This window comes from Crocodylus siamensis, chromosome 3 (assembly GCF_052110815.1).
Source record: "Crocodylus siamensis isolate JL-2025a chromosome 3, ASM5211081v1, whole genome shotgun sequence".
In the NCBI taxonomy this organism is placed as follows: Eukaryota; Metazoa; Chordata; order Crocodylia; family Crocodylidae; genus Crocodylus; species Crocodylus siamensis.
Genome location: NC_143397.1, coordinates 90,320,378 through 90,346,686, shown reverse-complemented (window position 1 = coordinate 90,346,686; position 26,309 = coordinate 90,320,378). Strand labels below are relative to the sequence as shown.

The following is a 26,309-nucleotide window of genomic DNA, read 5'->3' as shown; positions in this document are numbered from 1 at the left end:
AACCCACACCTGTCCTCCGACAGCCAGCTTCTGACTTGTGGCTTAGTTTGGCATCTGCTCGTGTCCACATCCCATACAGCTACACCTGTCTACTCTGCAGCCCCTGGCTAGCGACTCTTTGACTGGATCCCTGCTTCCTGTTCCTGACCTCCCCCTCCAACTCTTCCTTGCCCTAGAACTTGTGACTATCATGGTGACTACCCATGTCTTGGTCCCTTACAGGTCTTGGCCTCTGGATCTCCTGACTCTAAGTGAAACCATTGTTTCCTGACAAAGTCTGTTCATACTCCCTTGAGTTGTGACCCTCTAATGTCAAGCCCTGACTGCCTGTGTCCCAGCTGTACCCCTGACAAGCATGAGTGGAAATTAAGTGCTGAATTCTCCTAGACTTTTTAGTAGGATTTAGATGCACCAGTAGACTTTGCACCTTTGAAAGTACTCCTTTATAGTGCTTCCTACCTTACAGTCCGAGTCAGCTTTCGCTGGAGGCTATGATGGTCTTTTTACAGGAGTTATTTCCTTGAGAACAAAAATTGGAGTGAGAAAATCTTCCTTAAGAAACAAAGGGCCTGATTTGCCACCGTGCAGGCTGGGATGTAATGCAAACATAAAATTAGAGCCCCCTCTACACATAATCATGCAATTAACTGGTTTATTGTGTGATTACCTTGAGACCAGCTACATGTACAAAGGAATCATCACACCATAAAAAGCTGTAAAGTTAGACTTTGAAAATGTGTTGCTATCAAGCTTCAAGTAATACATGTAAAAGAGAGAGTCTCCCCTCTGGACTCCCAGCTACAGGGGCACACCATGTCCAGTCAGGGCTATTAATCCAGCAGCTGTGCACTCTGGGTCCCAGCAGCACCCTAAAGCTGCCAGGATCCAGAAGTCCCTGCAGCGTGCCTCCCGGAAAACTCCTGGAGAAGGAGGATTGCCATGAGAGCAATTCCCTGACCCAGGGCTGTGATCCTCCAGGCCCAGAGGTTTCAACTTGGTGCTTGGGGCTCCCAGCCACCAGAGCTTGCTTCTTGCTGGTGCAGAGGGAGTGCAGGATCAGGCTCCCCCTGCACTGGCAATAAAGCACGATGGGATCTAACGCACGAGCCCACAACCATGCCTCCTGCTATGCATGTGTAGCAAGGCAGGAGGCACAACTGAATGAATCACACATTAGAACCCAGCACACCGTTACCTACAACTTTAGAGGGGGCCTTAGAGTAACACAGTACTGGTTTAGACTCCATATAACCATCCACATGGAACAAAGGAAAATACTGGTCTTGTAATTTCCACCCCCACCTACCTAAATGAATTCCATACTGAAATGCCGAGTGACTGCATTTTGATTTACAGCTGGATTACAGATTACACTTGAAGAGAAAGAATCCGGTTTGGATTTAGAACAATGCAACTCCAAAAACACAATTTAAATCTCCTAGGGATCAGCATGACTTAAAAGTAATACCTTTAATTCTTTGCTTTTACATTTATGAATAGATCTTAAAATGTTGCAGGTATTGCACCCCATGCTACATAAATAAAAAAGAGCTGTGCTTCAGCCGAGATCCTTCATAAATCACCTGTTGAAAAGCAGCGTTGTCCATCCCCTTCATTCTTCTAAAGCAGGTAATTAGAAATGTTATGCAGTTTCATGGGAAGTACTGACCTCTAGAGAGTGAAGGGCTAAGACTCAGACCAGAGGACACACAAGCTCAGAGACCAGAGGGTCCACGGGTCTAAGAGGGGCTGCAAGCCAGACCAGAATCCGAGAGCCCAGAGAAGAGATAGAAGTCAGATGAGAGGTTTCCTGAGCCCAGAGACAGGGGGCTAAATGTGGGACCACGGCCTGAGAACCCAGATAGGGACCAGGGGTTCAGATGGCCCGAGATGAGATCAGAGAGCCCGAGAGCTGCATGTGTGACCTGAAGTGGGCTGTGCAGGTGACCAGGGGTCCAAGAGCCCAGACAGAAGGGTTGAAAGTACTGAGGAGCCAGAGAAGGGGCTAAGTAGAAGGAGCATCAGAGGACATAATTGAATGATAACACCCATGAGGCTTGGGATGTGCTGTAGGGGTGCAAGGGTGCTATGCAATTATCCCTAAAGACTACAGACACCCTGCAGAGGCATGGGCAGGCCGAGAAGGTCTGTTGGGCCCGAGGGCCGACTGGTCTCAAGTGGGGATCCCACAGGGAGCCAGTTTAGATTTGTACCAATCGTGACCTACTCTAAGGCCCGTGGGCAGCCTTCTTTATCTAATCTTTAAATGAGAAGGCGGCCTGGCAGGTGAGCGATTAAGGGAGGCTTAATCACCTTAAGCAGTGAGCCAGGCAGGGGCCGCATAGCCACTGGGAGGGTGTCATGGCCACCCCTGTGGTGTGGACCTGTCACAGTGATGCAATAAACTCCGGTGCAGCTTCTGCTGGAGTTTACTGCTCCCGGGCGCAACGTTTGCAGGTGCACCTAGGACCATAGCATACTGAGCTGGGTCAAAGCAGAGCAGCCCTGGCTGGCAGGGGGCCCCCAAGGTTCAGCCTGCCAGCCCAGGGCTGCTCCGAATTGCCTCAGCGTGCTCTGGAAGGGCTGGCTGGGGCACGAGGGTGTTACAGTGCAGGTCTAGCTGACAGGCAGCCTCTGTCTGCACCTTTGTGCCCTAGCCAGCCCCATCATTGTCTACAAGTGTGTTTTGCCACCTCTAATTACACCACTGTAGAATAGTACTTGGGTGTTGGGCAATACTATCCTACAGCAGAGTTAGTTCCCTGCAGCCTGATAGCACTGTACATGTAGACATAGACGCTTTACTCGAGCCAACTCGTCTTGTGTAGACGTGCCCACAGACTCCACTGGAACTGCTCCCAATTTTATATATGCAATGGGGCAAGGCTACGAAATTGCAACAGTAATAGTATGGAGCAGACCAAGGGTCTGGGACACAACCATCCTCTACCTGATCACTGGGATTGGGCTGGGGGCAGCACTGTGTCCTGGACCTGGCACCGGCACCCCCATCTGATCCACCGAGGCAGATAGCTGGCACTGTCAGTCTGACATCGAGAAGCATCTCCCCAATGTCATGCTCACTGTACCTGGAACCTTTAAAAACAGGCATGGGAGCCCCAGCTGCACACCTGCTTTATTTAAAAAAAAGGTTCCCCGGGCACCCATGGAAGTAACAATGGAGAGCTCCACTCCACAGCTGAAGAAACTGCTTCACAATGTGGGGCATGGGCAGCTGGGGAGCCATGACCTTTAAAGAACACTAGTAAGGTAGCTTCCTTGCCAGGGACCTTAAACCCCACACCTGGCAACTCTGGTTGGGCTGCTAGGCACAGGGTCCCATGGGAGCTTCTGAATCTCCCCCCACCAGCTGCCAGGTGCAGGCTTTCACAGTCAGCTGACTGTCAGCTCAGCTGGAACCGTAAAACACTCTTTCAACAGGATGGTGGATGGTGTGGGGAAACCCCACGATTATGATCCCAGGCTTTCCATGAACTAGCAAGTAGTAATAACATGGACTGGAATCTCACCTCTGAGCCCAATAACCATGCCTCCTGCCATGCACATATGGTAGGGATCTGAGAGAAGAGCCCATCTCACCATTAAATGAACATGTGCCAGGGGCCAAAGAGGCAAGGAGCTGCAGAAACCGATAAAAAATAAAAATAAATAAATAATAATAGTGATAATGGCTACATAAGGTCCTGCGCTGTGCAGGTCAGAGAGGAACTACATGACAGTACCAGTACCACACTAAGCAACAATAGTACCAAACATGTCTAGTAGTCAGCATAGGAAGCTTGCCTCTGCAGCCCAGTGAGGCACAACCACAGAAAGGCTCCCCCCCCACACACACACACACCTTTTGCCCTTTCTGTTCATCAGTGTAAGCCAGAACAATTTGTGGCAGATGTGTCCTTGGTATGACTGTTGAGTTACCTAAATACACTTCTAAAAGTTTCTTTGTGAAGAGAAGCAAAGGGAAGAATCATGGGATTTCAAAATAACAACAACAACAAATACTACATGCCGGTTCCCTCATATTTGCTTTCTGGCTCTCGAACCTGTAGGGCTGTGACTCTCAACCAGGTACCATCATGGCACCCTAGGATGCCATGAGATCCTTTTAAGGGTGCCATGGGGTGCTGCACAATATTAGCACTGTGAGGTGCGCAAATGCCTAGGCAGGATCCACAAGATAGACCACAACAGATCAGAATGTTTTTGACCGTTTGGATTTCTCTTTGGAATCTCTGGGCCTTTCTGAAAACCAAGCAATTCTTCTGTTTTTCTGTAGTCAAGAAATTAATGAAAGTTAAGAGCTGGCATTTCCTGAGGGGTGCAAACCAACTGCTCTAGGGGTTCCAATTTGAGGAATTCTCTGGAGCTACAACAACCAAAACCATACCATTTCTTTTTTTTTCTTTGTTTCTGCAATGGAAGACTGATTCTGCAACAGCTAGGGCTTTAACTGACGCCTGCCAAAAGATTGTGAGACTCAGTAAAAGAAGATGTGAGGCTTTGCTGGTATTTTTCCACCCATCCCACCCTGACACCATGCACCGAGAGACAGCAATCAGCATGGCCTGGCCTGCGTGCTGCCAGAATTACAAAAGCAGCTACTGCCCATGCTCTGTTTCCAGATCATACAGTTGAAAGAAAAACTTGTATAGATGGAACGAAACTCTCAATGAACACATATTAAGTTACGCAGAAGAGATGCTTACCTCTTCAACTCAGCAATGAGCAGAGCTGTGCAGGGAACACCCAAATGTCATTAATGAGATGTTGTCCATTGCAGGCTTAACGAACGCAAGGCAGGTAGTCGCTCCAGAAAGGATACCCACAGCAGTTTTGAACCTGCTCCCAAATACTTTAAAAACAAGAGTACATTTTGTTTTAAAAGCTACAATAACAACATTCTAAACACAATGTTAATACAACAACTAAGGTATACCATTTCTTTTGGCATGCATAAAAAGGATGCACACTCTGAGGATAACCACAAGCATAGTATACCAACCTGGAGCTCGATCCTGTAAAGTTAATCATATACAAAATATGCAAAATTAAAATCACATGCACAAATATGTTTTGGCTAGCTTCTGAATATAATAAATATATGTCATGGAGTGGGGCGCAGGGGCGGCCATGATCCCGCTAGCGCCCCTGGCCGTGTCAACTTAGGTGATCCAGCACCCTCTTATTCTTGCCCACCACGTCTTTGATGGTAATTAGTTCAATTAGGGAGGCTGCCTTTATCTCCTAATACACAGCGTAACTTGAACTACCCCTGCTCCATATGGGGTGCCTCAGTGCACCCCCACCTTAAGGGCTAAACCTCCCCTTTAGCATGCCCCAAGCCTCGCAGCTGTACCGGACTTTCTCGTCATATATTCACCCCTCCTGGGCTTCTATTCCCCTCTCGCCCCCTCCTGGGCCTATTCGCCCCACCTGGGCTTCTGTACGGCTGTCAAGCTCTTATTGATTTGGCCCCTATCTGGACATCAGCCCCTCTCCGGGCTTATGCCGCGCGCCTGACCCTCTCCGAGACGTATACCGCGTGCCCGCCCTTCTCCGGGGCTTCATGCCGGTCAGGGACTAATTGCTCACTCTGGAGCCTCTTGTTCTGCTCGGCCCTCACTGGAGCCTGTGTCGCGCTGCTCGCGCTTCCTTCACCCTCTCTGGGGCCTATGCTGTGCTGCTCACGCTACCCTCGCCCTCTCTGGAGCTCCCACCCTCTCTGGGGCCTGTGCCACACTTCCCGCGGTCGGGGCTTAGGTGGCCGTAGCCGTGCCTGGCCCCCTGACCCTCCTGTTAGAAATAGAATATGTTAGAAATGCACAGCTTGCATCTTGCACCTGATAAGAAAGAGATACTGCCAAAGACTTCTTTGTTTCCCAGTCCTGCCACAGCCTCTCATACTAATTGCAGACTCTCCCCCAGCTTCTCCCTAGTCTCTCTCATACAGATTACAGAAGCTGGAATTCAACTGACTGTGGCCTTGGGGTGGGGGGGAAAGTAAACTCTTGGTGACCTGTTGAAGTTTCTGGGCATGCTTAATTAGCTGATGAATATTTACTTCTCCACCCTGCATACTTAAGTAGTTAATTATACCATACATGCGATGTATGTAGTGATGTAACTTACATGTATGCTTGTATGAAACAGAAGTAAGCTGTAAGAGTTCCTGTTTCTGCACACGTGCCCAGGGGAGAGAAGATAAATTTCGCTTGCGAATACCAATGCTTGGTCAGAGTAATCTGAGTACCTGACTCTGCTCTGACCTTTGTTTGCAAACAAATACCACCTTTGTGCCGTTTAATGTATGTGTGTCTGTGATTTTTGCAGGCCTCCAGAGAAACGAACCGCTTTATGCATCACTCCTTTGGGGTCTTACGCCCTACTCGGGCTTTACTCCCGATACTGCTCTGCTGGGCTGGGGTCGGGATCCCCCACTAGCTCCGGGGCTCTTCACTGCCCCCTTTTAGCTCTGGGGCTGGGCCAACGCACCCCCAAAGCTGAGCCGCGCTGCTCGCGCTACCCTCGCCCTCTCTGGGGCCTGTGCTGCGCTTCCTGCGCTTCTTGCCCTTACTCGGGCTTCTCAAAGTTGGGCTCAGGCTGCCCTTTCCCCACCTGGCCCCAGACCCGCCTTCTCGGGCCTCGCGCGTGCGTTGCCCACGCTTGGGGCTCAGGTGGCTGCAGCCGTGCCTGGACCCTTGACCCTTTCCTGGGTCGTTTGCCCCACTGGGCAAAATACCGCCCTCACGGGCTGGGGTCTGAAACCCCGCACACTGCGCCTCTCCGGCACAAACAGCTGTGCCCCACTGGCACTGCTCGCTGTGCCCCACTGGGCACCGGGAACCCCCAGATTATTGGGGAACTCCCGTGAGGCCTCCTCACACCCCTACAGCCTCACCCGGTCCTCCGGTTTAAGGATAACGAAACCATCAGCCAGCCGGCTGTAACATAACAATGAGCCTCCTGGCTAAAGCATAGAACCTAGACCCACCTGGCTGTCTTGTAAAGGCCTTCCAGTCAGGGTTCTCTCTCCACCCCATATCATGCCGTAGCTGCTTGGGTGGTCAGGCTGCAACAATCTGCTCTGTCTGCTCCACTCTGTCGCAGAGCTCCTGCTCCTGCAGCTTCCAAAAGGGAACTGCCCGCCTCGGCTGTTTATAAAGGCCCAGCCCTGCCCTCTTCTAGCCAGCTGACCAACATTAGTTGCCCTGGCAACCCTCACCTGTGCTGCCCTACTGATTGGCCACTGTCCTTATTATTGTTGCTAATAGCGAGCACCCTAGTGCTCTGCTACAATGTAAAACAAACTTTGGAACAGGAGGCTCCATTCTTACCTCTCTCTTACCAGTATAAATCAAGTGCATTTCCAGTTCCATGAATGGAGTTATGTTGGATTTCAAAAGCGATACGTTGTCAATTTTCATGATTTGTCATTAGAGTCTTATCACAGGTATTCTTTTCTTTAAAGCCCCAGCTCCTGAAATCATGTTACTAGAGAATGTCATCAAGAAGGAAAAGGAGGAAGGTTCTAACCTTCATGTTTATGGAAAAATAGACTTGCAAACAAGAACTTTAAAGACTTAAAATCCACACGTGATAGGATAATATTTTTTTTTTAAGTTGAAGATAAAGCCAAACTTTATTATTTGGAGAGAGACTTCAGCTTTTGTGATTTACTTTTCAAGGCTAAGTTTTGATCGACGTTAGAAGGAAGCCTTATTTGTTTACAGTACACTGCTTGACATATTCATATAAATCAAAACCACTTAAACTCTGTTTAAGACTCTTTCTGTTTGGAAGACAACATGCCTTAAACATCCTGTTTCTGGGGTCTATCATCTGTAGGGGAGGAAACATCCTCCAAACTGATGCCCTCTAGAAAATTCAGAATCTGAATGAATTTCTCTCACGTTTTCAAGGAAGTCAAAATGAAGGCATTCTACAGAAATATTCCAATTGAGTCACACTTTGTGCTTCACTTCTTAAAAGATGCAGCCTATTGGTAAGAGCCCATGCAAAGCAGGGACTAACAGGATGTGAAACCATCTTTGTACCTTTTCTGAGACCAGTTAGGAATCCTTCGATGGCTGTCCCATAGACAAGAATAACAAGGTTTAGTCAGTTCCCGCTCCTGTATTTTACCAATCCCTGCCAGACATGCTTTGACTGACCCTTATGAGACATATGTGAGAGGACCATAGGGCTGTCAACATTGGCCAGCCCCGTATCAAAAAATTTCCAAGGATCATAATGCCCCCACAGGGATGATACAAAGGATCTTCTACAAAGGACAAGATCTGCTTCACAATGTACAACTCATAACCATAAAACTGTTGCTGTGTATGGCCAGCATATTTTTTCTTTTTAATTCTACATCTGCAGAAAAGACAAGTTATGCTAGTGTTGCTCCATTCCCCAACTCAGATAGGCATGGGAGTAACTTGCACTGAGCTCAACCCATCAGCACCAGAACTGCTGTTAGCTTTGGAAGACACATTTCTAGCTGTCAGTTACTTAGAAGAAGTATAAAATGGAGGTGAATAAATTGATATGAAAATGACAACTGGCACTGTAAGAATATGCAAAATAGATACAAGTACAACTTTCCTGCCTCTAGCCTTAGTGTCTAGAAGCCCTGAATGTGCAGGACACCATGTTCAGTAGTGTTAAAAAAGTTTGGAGGGTGAAAAGAAGGAAGAATATGACAGTGATGAGGATAGAACAAATAAGGTTATAATGCAAAGTTTGGCAGAAAACATTTTTTCCCATAAACCTGATTGTCAAAAAGATAACTTGACCTCTCTAAAACTTCTGCAAAAAGAAAATCTCCTTGAAATTTTGCTGACAATATCAAATTCCAAGGTAAAGTGTTGTTCTGGAAAGTTTAGGGGAAACGTAACAGGGATTTAATGTTATGTTATCTTGATTTTGATGTCAGCCAAAAATCAGCTGTGCCCTGGGATTTTACCGATGTAAATCTGAACCCAGATTGCAACAGGAACAGTATTTCACACCAATAATTTATTATTCCTTTTATTTAAATAAAGACCTCACAGCAATGGTGTTTCGACAGGAAGCTATATTATGAATCTAGGCAGGTAAAAGTCAGTGGATGTCACGCTAGGTTATATGAAGTAATGACTAGGGGAAGCAATTCTTATGTAATTAAGGGTGGTGCTTTTTGGACATGCCAAAACGTCCTTTAATCGCACTATTAGAACGCTGTGGTTTTGCTTTTTGGAGGTGAAACAACAGACAGCATGCTTATTCTGTAAAAGCAGTTGTACTATGAAGAAGCCCACAAGATTCATACAGCCCAGAACAAGTCACAAGACTGACACAGTCACTTAAGATAAACTTTGCACAATGACAGCAATTTGAGGTGTGTGCCAGGAGAGAGGCAAATACAGAGTCTTTCAAAAACCATTTAACCAGATTGGTAACAGAAATAAAACACACGAGTACAGAAAAGTAGGAAACAGTGCAATATACTAGTATTAGCAGTTTTAAAAGGAAGAACAACTTCAGTGCTCAAACTGCTTTGCTGTCACCTTCTTTACTCAACTATACTACAAAAAAATTGCAAATATAGTTATGGCCTCATGTTCTAGCAGGTTTTTTCTTGGAACCATGCCCTTTTCTAACACATACTCTTTTTCTAGCCACACAGGAAAGAAAAAACAAAAAACCTGCTGCGATATAATTTACCCCTAAACAGTCTTTACTCCCAGCCTTTAAATACTTTGCATGCGCTTTACCTTAAATTTGAACTTGAGCCATCCCATTGAACTCAACTACTTCCCACAGGGCTCAAGTCTATGCACGCTTGCAAATACTTGCTGAATCAAGGCCTAATTTTAGACAGGATACAATAAGCGGGACTGGAGGTAACAAACAGGGGGAAGGGAAAGGGGTGAGGAAGTGGAGTAGGAATAAATATCAGTACAATGGCAAGGTTATTCAGGGTAGTCATGCACAAGTTATAACGTTAGTGAAACAGGCCCAAAGATACAGACAAAGAACCATCCTTTTCTTTTGTACCGAATTATTGAAGATATATTACCTGTCATTTCAAAAAACCTTGGGCAGGTATCTTCTGGGGAACCACATGGCCAGACCACACATCAGGATCCAAAGAATGGCCAACTCATCTAGCATCTGACCCAAGAAACTGAGGGTGGCATGGAAGTACACTGAGCCAATTCCTGGAGAAGCCAATTAAAAGTCAATTATGGTATTGTATGGACTGAAATGCACTGCTTAGATGGATGGGTTTAATAGCAGATGCTTTGACGTGGAACTTGGTCTGTTTGGAAACTATTGAGGTAGCTTTAAAAAATGATGCTGTAATTCCCAAAAGGGTGATTCAAACCTGTGACAGCCTCGGTGACAGCCCAAACTTATTGCAAAACAAACCATTTATAAAAAAGTGCAGATGTCACCTTTAAATAGCAAAATGGAGCAAATGTGAACACGGGGGTACCAGTATTTACTGAAATAGTTAAATAGCCTAAAAACTTTTCATATTTCTTCTAAGGCTATACACACCATCCTCCCAACCACTGAAGAAGTGAAAGGTAGCCACAGCCAGTAGTTGCAACTCCACAACAAACTCATAGGTAAAACCCTCACACTGCCTCATGGAACCAGACAATGTGTATAGCCGCTCTCTATTTTGTACATATAGTATCTCCACATCTTCTGCTGTCAGTGGCAAAATAATCGTTTATATACAAAGTGGGTGAACATGTCATTGATTTGGGAAGAAATTACCAGTATGTTGCAAACCAAAGGTTTTTGTAGAGTACTGACATTCTCCTCAGTGTGGTTCAAACACCTTCAACTCCCAATAAAATAAATGGACTTGATGAGGGCCAATGCCATTCAGGATTAAGCCCAAATATAACAGGAGCAGTTACATAAAGGAAAGACAGACAGGAGCTAAGGCCAGAGTTCCAGCCAACCTCTACTGTCACGCTTCCTTTACGAAAGTGCTTATGCTTCAGTGTTAAGCAAGCTGAAGCTAACTTTGATAGATGTCAGGGCCATTTTGGTTTTCCAAAAACAGCAGTTGAGGACAGGAAAATCTAACTTCCTCTCTCTTTCAGTTCACGCATGAACCAAGGCAAAGAAGTTAAATCAACTTACCAACAACAACTAGCAGAGTCCATATTAAATATATTCCACTGTTGAAGCAGGTTGCACATTGACAGAATAAGCACATACATATGGTGGCAAAACAAAAAACAAGATGTTGCTCATCTAGGAAAAAACAATGTAAAATAGAATTTTAAAAAATTCTACAGTTTCTAGACTGTCTAAACCTTCTAGGGAAAATAGCATACAATATGATCTGAGAAAAAACCGCTTGGGCAAAACTGGTAAGGCCTCCAGGTTTGGTGGTGGGAGTCATTGCACTGAGCAACAGTACAAATGTACTGTATACGCCACTGCATCCTTAAATTACTTTGTAAATAGATCTTAGGAGGAACACTGTCGTGATTCAACAATAATTTATACTACTGTAATTCAAAGTCTGTATAATGACAAAATGAGATCAAAAGCAAAGTGATACCCTTTTTCTCTCAATGTTGACCACCTACGCATGGAAAGAAAGTGAAGACTCGAAGCATTCCAGAATCAGCAGTAGAGACATTCATTCAAGTTTTACTAATGACAAGTGATTGCAAGGATGGCTGTCATATTGACAGGACTGAAAAGTAAATCAGAGTAATAAGATGGAAGGAATTTCAAAATGTCATCTAGTCCAATGTCATCCTTCTCAAGACAGAATCATTCCCATCTACATCATTCCAAACAAATGTGTGTCCAGTCTACAGTTAAAAATTTCCAATGATGGAGATCCCATAACTTCTCAAAGTTATATGTTTAAGGTCTCAGCCAGTCTCTTAGAAAATTCTTCCTAATTTCCAACCTAAATCTCCTTTGTTGTAATTTAAGCCTACTACTGCTCGTCCTGCCCCTGCAGATGCAAAGAATAATTAAGCACTACAATCTTTGTAACATCCTTTTATTTATTCAAATACCGTTATCAACTCTCCCTCAGTTTTTCCTTCTCTAAACTAAATGGTCCGCATTTTTCCAACCTTTTGTCTGGAAATTCCTTCTTATCATGCCTTCTAGACCTCTGATTTCAATGTGCTTTCTTCCCAACTCTCTTCATATATTCTTGAAACTGTGTTGCCCCAAACTAGACACCATATTCCTGAGGAAGAGAGAAGAAAAATTACTTCCTGTGAATTGCCTATGAACACGCACTTGTTAATAGAGATCAAATGCAAAATAAATAAATAAATAAATAAAATAGGTTTGGGTTAGTACATCTTTTCTGGGGGAAAAAAATCCCCAAATATTCTGAAACCTTTGAAATTCTTTTTATGCTTGATTTTTTTTTTTCCTGGAAGGCTTCATGGAGAACTGGAGAACTGTGGGATTAGGTCAGAATTGGTTATAGGACAATGAAAGATTTCAGAATACACTTATGGGTATATACTGCAAAAGTGTACACAAAGATCATTTTTATGCATGTAATCCTAGGTAAGAGCAGAAGAGAATATATACTAAAAAGTACTAACTCGAGGGCCAGGGATATGTTCTTTTCATACAGCATGTGCATGTAACTCATGAACACAAAAGGACACCATTCACAATTAGAACAGAAACTCCATCCTTGACCCTGTGGGTGAAGTTCTGGGAATGCCAGAATTGTACATTGTCAAAATTAGCTCCCTTGGAAGCTTGGAGAACTGTCCCTATACGTATCACCTACTCCTAACTTAAAACAAAGGAGGGCTGCTTTTAGGCTGCACCAAGCTGGTGGATAGCAACTCTACAACTACTTCACTGTGTGGCAAGAGGAAGCATGAGGATTACTCCCCTTGTGTTTCCATTAGTTACCCAAGTGAAAGAAAGCATTGCATCTTCACCAGGCTCCCACCAAAAGGGGGAATTATGACTGCTTTGAGGTATTTCCCAATGGACTTGTGCTGAAAGTAAATGAGAATATAGGTGCATGAAGAATGCAAGATTGAACACTTAATGGGTCTGTTTTCTCCTTCATCTGTGATTATGTCCATTTACTCCTTTGCATGCTGTCCCCACCCTACCTGTGAAGAGAATTCAGGGAGATTACGATTTAAATGTCTCAGTTAAAACAGTAGGAGCAGATTGTGATGTTTCTAGCATTGACAGACATAGACACTAAAGAAGCAGCTTCTATTTGGAAGTGTGGTATGCAAGATGTGTTCAAAATCAAATTAAAGATGACTCCTCACAGAGCTGCATTTTCTTCAAAAGCCTTGGCCTCTGGATTTAAATTATAGTAAAATATTTAGAAAAAGGCAAATCTCCTGCTCAGCTCAAAATAGCATACACGCTACTAGAGACATTGAATATTGTACTCAACCCAAGAACTAAAAGATAGCTTTTATCTGGATGAGTTCCCAGCTTTAAAAGGAAAGATTAAACTGAAGACATGGAAGAGTCTGATATTCAACAAAATCCTAACTCCTATCCCCAAAAGTAAAATAGCTCAGCTCATGTAGACTAATGACAAAAAAGAAAAATTCCAAGGTTTATTTAGGACTGGCCTTGAGGATTGTTACAGGCCTTGTCAAAATGGACAGGAAGATTTTAAGCAGGTTAGAAGCCACATGTCATTCTTTTAAAAACATAAATAGAAGAGCAGCCCCTGATGCTACACAAAGGCCTGATGCAGCCATTAGTTTAAGCTGCGTGGCAAATTTGCAACAGACTTCAATAGTACAATCATTTGATTTTGGTCAGCAAAAGACTTCTCCAAGTGAAAATAAAGGTACAGTCTCCAGACTGCCATGTAAATGTACAATGCAATGCTACGAACACATTTGCTACAGAGTGATGAGCTCTCCCACAAGCAGGATTCCACTGTAGCACTACTGCAAAGGAGTCTTTTGTGGGTGCAGGATAATAAACTTCGGCACTTGGCATTTGTCTTACCTCTGTTCTGGTTTGAAATGTTGTTTCCACCTGGATGGCCAATATGAAGACGATAAAAGGCTTATTTGTAGAGGTTTCTCTTGAAACACTATAAAAGAGGGCTACCATACTGGCCAAAGGGCTGTAACATGTTCAAGGGCTATAAATATGTTCAAATTAGCCTATTCATGGGCTAAACTTCTATCCTTAACAGAGAGCACCATTTCACCAACCAGGCTGAAGTGGCACAACCATACTGATTTTTGCCATCTAATTTTAGTATACACCTCCTCTCTAGTCACTCCCTAGGGTGTATTTTAATTTTTTAGCCTTGCCGTTTTCAAGCAGTTAAAACATCTATCCCCCCAATTTGCGATTCAAAATACATCCAGGATAAGTGATTATGGCACAAGACTATGCAGTCAACCTATCCTGTTACTCAGTTAGTTCCTGGTAATCAAAAAAGTCAATATGGTTAACTTCAGTGCACTGCAATAAATGGATGCTGAACAGGGTTGACAAGGTAGGAATGGAATGAAGTAGCAGTCCTGGAAACCAAATGCAAACTTTCCAATGGATTAGGGAAAAAGGGGCATCCTTTATATTTACACAATCCCATATTTCTCATCATGCTTCAGATGATCTTTGTCTATTTAATATCTATGGATCTAGCATCTATGGAACATGGATCAGATAACGAAAAAAGACTATAACATTCTCTACTTCCTTGCCAGTCAATAACTTGGGAAGAGGAAAGTGAATTCCTCAAGTGAATCCTCCTTTTAACCTGAAATTGGAAAGAATGGAAACTTCACTTTAACTCAACTTGTAGAACATCATTAATTGACACACACTGGGGAGACCTAATGCAAAACTGCTAAATGCAGGAGGGTACTGGAAGGCATCAACAGAATGTTGGAAAATACAGCAGAACCCTGTATATTTTTTTCAAATGCTTACTCACTGGAGTACCTCTTGAACCCAGTGGTGACACTTTAGTGCATGTCAGGCCTGCATCTATGACCTCATCAGTTTAATTCAAATCAGTTTTAAAAATATGTTAATTAGAACTATGCAAAACTTCTGCGTGGACATTCTTAAAATTGCTTAATGCTGATGTGTACTGACTGATTTTAAATTTCCTTTCTAGCCACGTCAAGCTAAATTTATGTATTCCAAGTTAAAAATCAGTCAGGACTGTGCACAGGGATCTCAACCACTCTTACTAAGCTGAATTTCAAATACCTTTCAGAGAAATTGGTGAAAATTCTTGTTCAAACAAGCCCAAAACAGTGCTGACTTGCCTATGGCCTTGTAACATGCAGATTAGCCAGAGTTGAGTCCACTGCTTCAAAGGATCTGATCCAAAGCTTCCCAAAGACAACTGGAAGTCTTTTAGTGACCTCAGCAAGCTTTGGGTCAGCACCATTGCCAAGTCAGACCAAGTTATAGAATTCTGGAGTGAAATCCCAGATCCAGCAATGTCAATGACTGAAGCAGAATTAGGATTTCACCCATAGATCTGCAAACAGCTGCGGTTTTAGGGGTTTATTTTTATGTACCTGCGTTTTGCAGGATTATGTCATTCCCATCATTTTAAAGCAAATCTGTTCAGGGTGTGCTACCAATCCCCTGTTTGGTCTGCTCCAAGGCACAGTTGATTTAAGCAAGAAATGTTCCATTTATTCTAAACGTTTCTATCCTTGGTACTAGGTTCTTGGGCAGTGACAACAAAATTGACAGGCTGCTTCCCCAAAAGGTTTCAGAAAGCCATAGGCAGCCACAATGGAGATCCACCCATATATTCTTGGCAATGAACTATGGGGGTGGGCAAGACTTGCAGTGCCAAGCTCAAATTGTTTGATTTTTGTTCTTTTGGGTTTTTTTTTTTAATGCATGGAGCCAGCAAGAAAAGGGACATTGATAAGAATTACATAGTCCTTCACTGGTTTTAGTCCTTGGAGGCCTCAGTGTATAAAAGGGCTTTGGTAACTGAATGCAATACACTTTGTTAGCATGGAATAAACAGAGCCAGAAAAAACAGGAGACAAAAGACACTAAAAGAGTTTTTAGGAGAATGAGGTTAAGGAATAAAAGAGAGGGGGAGTTGAACTCCGATTACAGCTAATGGACTGTCCATCTAAATCAATGGCAGCTATAGGCACAGAGTTTCAGTATCTGACATGGGCTGGGATGGCATGGACAGCAGACCACAAGGTTGACAGCCCAGAGTTCTTCTCAAGTTTCGGGTCATAGCGGGGGGGGTGCAAAATACAGCCCAGAGGTTGAATCCAGCTCGGCAACAGATTTGATCTGGCCTGTGGGTAGACAGCCATCAACCAATTCCTTGCGAGCAGCCAGCAGCTCCAGCCGCTGTTTGGGGTCAGGTGGGCAGGACAGCATCCACCCAGCAGCATTAGCAGTAGACCTGGGCAGGGCTTCTGCCACAGTGAGCAGGCAGCAGCAGCAGCTGTGGATGCTGCTGGTAGGTTCAGGAGCTCAGACACAGAACCTGCCAGCAGCATCCAGAGCTGAAGCCACTGCCCTCCTGGTGCAGTGGAAGCTCCCACCCAGACCCCCGACCCAGAACCTACCAGTGGCATCAGCTGTGGACCCAGGCAGGGGCTGCTGTCACAGCGGGTGGATGACTATGTCAACTATGGGCACAGCCAGCAGGTTCTGCAGCCCCAAACCCAACAGCTTCTGGAAAAAGGGGGAGGAGGGAAGGGCAGAAAGACAGAGAGAAGGGAAAGAGAGACAGACAGGCAGACAGAGAGGAAAAATGAAAGAGCCATTAAGTGACCCTCTAGCCAAAATAATTGCTCATCCCTGCCACAGGAGATGTGCTCATGCCATGGCCTGCAAGATTCCAATGAAATCTTCAAATTGTGATAAATACCTTGTCGCAAGGACACTTTCCTTTTTTGTATCCCATATGGATACTATAACAGGGTGGCCTCTTCTTCAGGTCTCCGCCGGCTGCCCTGCTCCTGTGGTAACCACCTGCTTCGCTTGTCTGCCACTTTGATGGAAAAATATGAGAGTTGTTACTAAGGGCAGGAGGCTCGCCATTACTCGCCCTGCTGACAAGGGCCTAATACCCACTCGGACCCATGCCTTGCAAATGTTACTGTCTATAGACTATGGTGGAGCAAACTGGGCACTCTTTCCTACAGCACTGGAGGGCCACTCACATACCACCCCTCTCTCACCGGGGTCCCACTCACTCCACTGGCTCTCACCCAGCCTCATTCATACTGACCTCTCTCCTGGGCCACACTCATATCGCCCAGCCTCACCCAGCTTCAGGCTTAGCTCTCCTTGCCTCGGCCAGCCCCAGTGCAGCCTGTTGGGTGTCTCCCACAACCCTCACCTGAGTGTTGACCAAGTGATTCGACAACTGCTGGCCTACTTGGCTCCTAGGTGGGCCACTATGCCCCCAATGGACCTCCTCATTTGTCCCCATGCACAGGGCCACTCTGTTCGATGCCTCTCTCACTCAGAATCTCTCTTGCACCCCCAGGCATTCCTGTGCTGCCTGGGCGTGGCCCCAGGTCCCTCTTCTGGCCTGAGCTTTGTCTCTGGGCTCCTTAATGAGCACTGGGCTCCCACTGCTCGTTAGAATACCACCAAGAGCTGTGGTTATAAGGCACCCCGACCCACCTTTTACCAGGGAGGTAACTAGCCTGGCATTTCCTGGGGGCTCCTACCCGACTAGGAGCCCCACCAGGGTGCAGTCTTACCCAAGACAAGGGGCCACCTCCACCCCGTAGGCCTTGCCCTGACCTCCCAACTCCGGCCAGAGCAGCCTCTCAGCCTGATATTACCTCCTTTCTTCCTACAGCAAACTGCAGCCCAGCTTACATCCCTGGGTCCGAAATGGCTGCCCTCATCAGGCACCTGGCTGCTACCTGTTTTCTGCCCTTAAAGTGTCAGGCACTCCAGGTGCCCTGCCACAGATACTTACTTTCACAGAAATCTCTGCAGACCCAAACTGCTAGTAAGTCCAATTTATTATCTCCTTATTGCACATATCTGCTTAGTTAACCCTGAGAAGTAATGGGAGAAGAGTTTCAATTTTAAGAAGTTCATGCAAGAATAATATGGCTGAATTGCAGAGCTATTCCCACTCCTTTCAGTTTCTTGGTGTTATTTACATCCATTCCTTCAAACAGCTGGGAGTTTGTGTAGTTCCCTTTAATAATGAATTATCATTTATTGAGAACAGGGGTATTTTTGTATTAGGGTTTCCTCACTCCATTTTTTTTTCCTTTTTTACAATTCTTTCAACAACTGGATTCTGTAACTTGGGGATGTCCATCAGTAAGAGTAATAAATTCATCCCATGAACACATGGTGTTTTGTTCCAATTGGCTGCATATTAATTATAATGCTCCAAACTGTCAATTACTGGGTACCAAACTTTGATGACACCAAACTTTGGGGCAAAGCATCCACACCAGAAGACAGGAGGGCAATCCAGGCTGACGTGGATAGGCTCAGCAAATGGGCGGACGAGAACCTGATGGTGTTTAACACCGAAAAATGCAAGGTTCTCCACCTTGGGAGGAAAAACCTGCAGCATCCTTATAGGCTCGGCAGTGCTACGCCGGCTAGCACTACAGAAGAAAGAGATTTGGGGGTCATGATTGACCACAAGATAAACATGAGCCTGCAATGTGGTGTTGTGACTAGTAAAGCGAGCAAAACGCTGGCTTGCATCCATAGATATTTCTCAAGCAAACCCCGGGACGTCATTCTCCCCTTGTACTCGGCCTTGGTGAGGCTACAGCTGGAGTACTGTGCCCAGTTTTGGGCTCCACAATTCAAAAAGGATGTGGAGAAGCTTGAGAGTCCAGAGAAGAGCTACGCGTGTGATCAGAGGTCGGGAAAACAGACCTTATGACAACAGGCTGAGAACCATGGGGCTCTTTAGCCTGGGCAAGTGCAGGCTCAGGGGTGATCTGACGGCCACCTATAAGTTTATCAGGAGTGACCACCAGTTTCTGGGGGAACGTCTGTTCACCAGAGCGCCCCAAGGGATGACGAGGTCGAACGGTCACAAACTCCTGCAAGACCATTTCAGGCTGGACATAAGGAAGAATTTCTTTACTGTCCGAGCCCCCAAGGTCTGGAACAGTCTGCCAGCGGAGGTGGTTCAAGCACCTACATTGAACACCTTCAAGAGTAAATTGGATGCTTATCTTGCTGGGATCCTGTGACCCCAGCTGACTTCCTGCCCTTTGGGCAGGGGGCTGGACTCGATCTTCCGAGGTCCCTCCCAGCCCTATGTCTATGAAATCTAACTAAGTTTTACGGCCAAATCCTTCTTCCTGTGGACTTTGGCCGTATTCCTCCCTGCATTCCCCTGCCCCACTTTTCACAGGAGATACTTTGTATTCCCAGGGAAAAGGGTGGTAGGGGAATGCAGGGAGGAATACTGACTGCCATTCTGATCTGACAGAATTATGCACCCAATTTATATGGATGTAAATGGCAACAGAAGGGCTGAGAGAGCAGAGAATCCAACTGACTGTATCCAGGTGTTACAAATTGGCATAGCTTCTGTGTACAGGATCCTTTTGGTTTTGTGCCTATGAAATAGTGTCACTATTTTCCACAACTAAAGACAAGCACACAAACTAAGCAGTTGGGGGGAGGGGGAGGAAGCAGCTAACAATGGAGGCATAAGTGTTCATGGTCACCATGTTATTTTAAAAAATCCCCAATTTTTTTGGTTTTAAAAAAGTAACCCCAAATCCACATTTTTCCATAATTAAAATGAAACACACACACACACACACATTAGTGGTGTTTCATTTAAATCACATAAAAATGTGGATTTGGTGTTACTATTTTTAATTGAAAATCGAGGGGTTTTAAATCAGAGAAAAGCAGAATCCCTGGTTATAAGGAATCATATAATTAGGGTTACCTCATATGAAATCATTGTAAGAACAAGTGAAAGTTGGTCTTTATTAGAGAACTTGCAACAGGGCTAAATAAACATCAATTTAGTTATACTAGTTGTAGGGGCCTGGGAAGCGAGCTTATTAAGAAAGCCTAAAAGAACTACAATTATTTAGTCTGGCAAAGAGGAAACTGAGGGGGGATTTGATAACATGTCTTCAAATACCTGAAGGCAAGTATAGAGAGGATAAAGATGTGCTTTTCTCTGTGGCTACAGAGGATAGGACTAGGAGCAGTGGCCTCAAGCAGAAGCAGAGGAAATTTAGACTGGAAACCGGGAGGAACTTTCTGACTATGAGGGTGGTCACACTAAAACAGGCTGCCTAGAGAAATAGCGAAATCCTCATCCTTAGAAAGTTTCAAGAGCAGATGGGACAAACACTCGGCTGGGATGGTTTTTGTCAGGGATGATCCTGTTTGGAGCTGGACTACACGTCCTTGCGAAGTTCCTTCCAACCCTATTTTTCTATGATCCTATAATGGTTTAAAATCTAAATAACTTGTTTAGTTGTAATAATTGCAGTAAAACATTCTACTTAAAGCAGAACTGCCCCCCCCCGCACATGCGCGCGCGCGCACACACACACACACAAGGTTGGCACACTTATACTACTATAAAGATGGTTTCCTATTGGATTATCTACTCCCAGTGACGAAGGGAAATAAATCGTGTCTGTACAAGTCATCTTCAGACCAGTATAACTGCATCTACAGTAAGGTTACACCACTACAACTACCACTATTTTAATTAAGATTATTACACCCTACTATAGTTGAATTAGTCCAAAACCTGTGTACAGATCAGATGTACATAGATACACTTAAACCAGTTCATCTTGATCTAGAAATTTACTGAATTAAGTTTTCTAAAACAGACAAACCAGCCCCTAAATTTTGCAGATGAAAAACCTGCTGCTGCAGAATTTAAGGTAGTTACCTGATTCAGTGGAAGAAAACCTTCTTTTAACGGTCACAACATCTAGTTTTTCCACGTGTAACCATGAAGCCTAAAGCTACAGGGAACTAAAACCACTTTAATTCTGAATGAGAGCTTCTGGGCAAGGGCTTAACACGTTAATTTAGGCACAATAACATCAAGCCTTTTGTTATTTTGCCTTAAAATTTTCTGCTTCAGTACAAAGGCTGTTAGCCCAGGCATATTGCTCACAAGCATTATATAGACAAGATTTTCCCGGAAAGTAGAAATTTCCCAGAAATTAGAATCCGGGAGGATAAGGGCAGCATTGTCCCATCCATAATAAGCAAAGGCATTTCATTGGGAATGGGGTGAAGGAAGACTAAGGCCCCTGCCACATGTTACATGTAGGACTAATCATGCAATAAAATTTAGACTGGTCACATGTGTGAAGTAATTATCACACAATTAACTGGTTGTATAAGACATTTAGACTGGCCACCCATACAAAGTCATGATCTCACTTTGAAAACGACTATCCAGCTATAAAAAGAGCCAATGAGCTAGTTCTCAGAGAAATCTGGTCTTGAAACCACTGAAAGCAACAATATCACACAGGTGCAAAGCCAGAAGGAGCCTGGTCCCTTTCCATTGCCTGTGGATTTCAACAGGGATGGGCAGAGACCAGAGCTCAGAAAGAATCAACAGAGCAGATGCCTCTTGGCCACCTCCCACTTATGCCTCTTCCTATTTCAAAATGGATAATCTTAAAAGCTCAATTAAAATAAAACCCTGGAAACCCTGGAAGAAGCGTGTGAAATCTGACCATGCAACTGGATAGCAGGAGAACAACCCTCCCCCACCCCCGCTTAGCCCAGCATAGCCACATGCAGGACCTCATCTAGCCAACTAGGCAAAAGGCAAGGGCCAGCTGAACAATGCCAGAGCCAGGCTGGGTGGCAGGACAAGGCGATGGGGGCAAGCAAGGCAGGGAAGGGACCTGCTAAAGGCAGCTGGGGCTGTCATACTACCTGCAAGGTGCAGCCCCAGCCGCCCGCATTCACTGCTGCTGTGCCATTAGCCTGCCCCAGGAGCTGGGCTGCTGGCTGGCAGGGGTGCCCGGGCCGGTGGGCACACACTGTGTTGTAGACCTCGGCGCAATGGTGTAGTTGTCCTCGCACCAATCTACCTCAGAGCTGCTGGCGCGCAGCTGCTCCCACAGCTGGAGGATGCCCATAGCTGGGCAGGCACAGCAGCCGCTGCTCCCGCTGCCTCTTCCCGGCCGGATATGAAGCGCCTACCGCTGCTTTGTTGCTCCCAGCCTGTTGGGCACGAGCCACCCCCACCTGCTTCCTGCTCGGCACCTGCCCGCCCTCCCTCCGGGTACTAGTCCCAGCAGCCACACAGCAGACCCGCCCATGTCATCTTAGCAATGAATGTGGGGGGGGGCACAGGACTTGCAGTGGCAGGCCCAAGTAGTTCAGGGGCAGTGGTGTTGGTCTGGTCTGGTTTTAATGCATGGAGCCAGCCAGAAAAGGGATCCTGACAACAATTCTGTAGTCCTTTACTGGTTTTGGTCTCTGGAGGCCTCCATGTGTAAAAGGGCTTCTGTACCTGCTACCAGGTGTTACTAACAAGGAAAAGAAGAGAGAGATGGGGGGAAAAAAAGGAAAAAAAGGAGACTAAGGACAGACTCAAAAAGTTTTTAGGAGGATGGCATTGAGGAAGAAAAGAGTAGAGAGGGGAAGAGTTAGACAAACTTAGGGTACTGGTCCCAGCACCCTTTCACCAATGTCCATCCAAATCAATGGCAAATCAATGGCAGCTCCAGGCATGAGGTTTCAATGTCCCATATGACACCAACTTCCTAATATTTGGCCAACATCCTGCTGCTGCAGAAGTGGCCAAAATAGGCAGAGAAATGGTAAACTATTTTGTTAAATAATTGGAACTGTTACTCTTGAAAGCTGCTTTCAGATCATCATCGCCCTACAGTGATGTTGTGATGTGCTATGCTGTCGTACGGTGCACTATGGCAACATAACCATCATGTGGGTCTACCCATGAGTGCTAGCTACATTACCATAGTGGCATGTTCCCCGCTCATAGCATGCCACTACAGTGACGTAGTGGGGAAATTTAAGCATGCACGGCACATACAGCACACTACAGGCAGTTACTGCTCCATGTACTTTAGCACGGCACAGTAACAATGTTGCAGTACAGCAACATTTGTTAAATAATTGGGAGTACCTTGTCTATATAAGTAGACATGCCCGGTGACTAGGACTCTTTACAACAGGAATATAGCCATTCAGTCAGCGTGGAAACTAACACAGGAGGAAGTTGTTCAGGTCTGTCAATGTATAAACAAACAAATTAGATCAGGCTTGTCCAACATACGGCCTGCGGGACGCCATGCAGCCTGCCAAGCCATTTTATCTGGCCCAAGGCACCTGCTCCGTGATCCATGGTGGCGGCGAGGCAGCGGTGAGGCGAGGCGGGCAGGGCCAGCCCACAGGCCCCAGCTGGCAGCAGCGGGAGGGGAGCTGCTTACCCCCGCGGGGCCAGGCTCACCATGTGAGCTGGGTCCCGCCGCCACTGCCCTGAGGACTGCCTGGCGCGGGGCTACCCCAGCCACACTTGACTGAACGAGCTGGGGACAGCGCCTAGACTTCTTCTCTGGCTCCTCCCCTAGCTCCCAGGGGAGCTGCAGCATGGCCCATGCCTTGCCCACATGCATGGTGGACGGAGGCACAGGATCCTAATGCCCTAGCCCTTACTAAAAGTGGGAGCTGCTGATCTGGTGCACCATGACGACTACTCTAGATGAGCTTTGCTCAAAAGCAGGCTGCCAGCAGTTGACTCACTGGAATCTTACGAGGGTGAGAGGCTGCATGTGGGTCCCTTGACACTTTAGTGGGCAAGCGTTTCTGTATGCATGTTGGGTGTGGGTACAGGGGTCCGTATGTGAGGACAGTATTGGGGTGAAAGGGTCAACAAGGAGTGTGTTTGGGTGGGGGTTCATAGTGATGTGAGGGGGCTGGGAGTAGGTGGAGGGATGAATAGGGGGTGCCTGTAGGGAAGAGTATAGGGAGCATGTGTGTGGGGTGGGGAAGAGTGGGTGTTGGGCATACCTGTAGGAATGAGTAGGGAGGTGTGAAGGGAGCACATAACTTTGGATGGGCTTCCCTAGCGGTCAAGTTTCATGTTGCCATCAATCTCTGTGTAGAAAAAGGCAATTTATTTTAAGACTGGATGCACTGGATGCAGGTGTCACCGTGGATGTAGTCTTTCTGGACTTCAGCAAGGCCTTTGACACCGTCTCCCACCCCATCCTCGTTAAAAAATTGGGCAACTGTGGCACTGATGCCTACACAGTCAGATGGATTGCAGATTGGCTGAAGGGTCGTACACAGAGGGTGGTGGTGGACGGGTCATATTCGACCCGGGGAGAAGTGGGCAGTGGAGTCCACCAGGGCTCGGTCCTTGGGCCTGTGCTGTTCAATTTCTTTATCAGCGATTTGGACAATGGGGTGAAAAGCAACCTGTTTAAATAGCTGATGATACCAAAATTTGGGGTGAGGTGAGCACACTAGTAGGGAGGGAAAGACTGCAGCAAGACCTGGATAGGTTACAGGGGTGGGCTAACAATAACAGGATGCGCTTCAATACTGACAAGTGCAGGGTGCTGCACTTGGGCAGTAGTAACCAGCAGCACATTTATAAGATGGGAAACTCCCTTCTTGAGAGCACGGAGGCAGAAAGGGATCTTGGAGTCATTACTGACTCCAAGATGAACATGGGCCGACAATGCGAGGTCACGGTTGGCAGGGCTAACTGGACCTTGTCGTGCATCCACAGGTGCATCTCAAGCAGGGCCAAGGAGGTGATCCTCCCCTCTATGCAACACTGGTCAGGCCACAGCTGGAGTACTGTGTCCAGCTCTGTGCGCCCCACTTCAGGAGGGATGTGGACAACATTGAGAGGGTCCAGAGGAGGGCCACCCACATGATCCGGGGACAACAGGGCAGACCCTACAGTGAGAGACTGGGGGACCTGAACCTGTTCAGCCTTCACAAGAGAAGGCTGAGGGGAGACCTGGTGACCGTCTATAAACTCACTAGGGGGGACCAGAAGAGTTTGGGAGAGACCTTGTTTCCCCTGGTGCCCCCTGGTATAACAAGGAATAACGACCATAAGTTGTTGGAGACTAGGTTTAGATTAGACATCCGTAAGAACTTCTCAATCAGGGCGGCTGGATCTGGAACCAACTTCCAAGGGAAGTGGTGCTGGCTCCTACCCTGGGGGTCTTTAAGAGGAGGCTTGATGCCTACCTAGCTGGGATCATTTGAGCTCAGTTTTTTCTCCTGCCCAGGCAGGGGGTCAGACTTGAAGATCTACAAGGTCCCTTCCGACCCTACTTCTATGATGCTGACAAGCCTTTCTGATGTTGCTATTTAAATTATGGTCAACATTTAAAACCAGGGTGTTATTATGTAACCTTTAGTCATAACTAGGTATTAATTCAATAAAAGTAAAACTTCTTGAAGATTCATTCATTGGGAAGTGAGTAGAAGTGAAAGTGTTTATTTTAGTCAAGTGTTTGGCATTATTTCATTCTTGCCTTTATATTGTTTTTATTTTGGATTTTAAACCACATTTCCAGACCCATTTCATTGTCACTTCCTGCAACTTCATTGGTGTCAAAGGTCACGTGACATCACTTCCTGATGTGATACCACTTCCTGTGAGGTCTTTGAATATGGCTCACCGGCCCACTGGGTGATAAAAAGTTTGTGATCCGGCCCCACATTCAAAAAGGTTGGACATCCCTGAATTAGATCAATGCAAATAGTAGCAGTACATTCTGTTACCAGTTACTGTGCCATAAAAATGGAGAGACAAGTGTTTGCTGTAGGTAGGTCAAATGCTAGGCTGATATACTGTATCAAGACTTGCTACATTTCCATGGATTAATCACATACTTCTATTATAGACAAAAGTATCTTTACTTGTGCAGCTAGAAATAGAAGGTGCAAATGTCAAAATACACAAACCATGTAGAGATTATTCAAACAAGTTTGCAAGAATTTAACTCAAAGACTAGTGTAATAGCAGAGTGTAAGGACAATTTGCACACTTTTTCTTGCACCATTTCTCACGTCTTATACCAGAGATTTAGGTATAATAGTCCTCAATCACTTTCATTTAAGGGGGGGGGGGTGTCTCAGTTATCCTAGGTGCCCTCCAAATGAATCTCTGAACCACAGTCTCTGCATTTTCATAATTCCTATCTTTTGGGTTTATCATGTTGCCATTTAAAATGGGTGTCAAATTCATTTACATCTCTCTACATGCCAACCTAAGAGGGACACTTCCATCATAGCTGCAATCCCTCTCAGAGACAGGCTCAGAGAATGAC

The 26,309-nt window shown here is 45.7% G+C and overlaps 1 protein-coding gene across 1 annotated transcript; it reads right to left on the bottom strand.

The window, feature by feature from the left end:
* Window positions 1-4,723: 4,723 nt before the first annotated feature.
* Window positions 4,724-22,137, bottom strand: ACER2 (alkaline ceramidase 2). The gene is given in 8 exon segments (XM_090037645.1): window positions 4,724-4,771; window positions 4,773-4,863; window positions 9,573-9,575; window positions 10,085-10,226; window positions 11,170-11,250; window positions 11,253-11,283; window positions 21,409-21,427; window positions 21,988-22,137. Coding segments are annotated over 8 exon segments (549 nt in total). The 5' UTR covers window positions 22,122-22,137.
* Window positions 22,138-26,309: the final 4,172 nt, after the last annotated feature.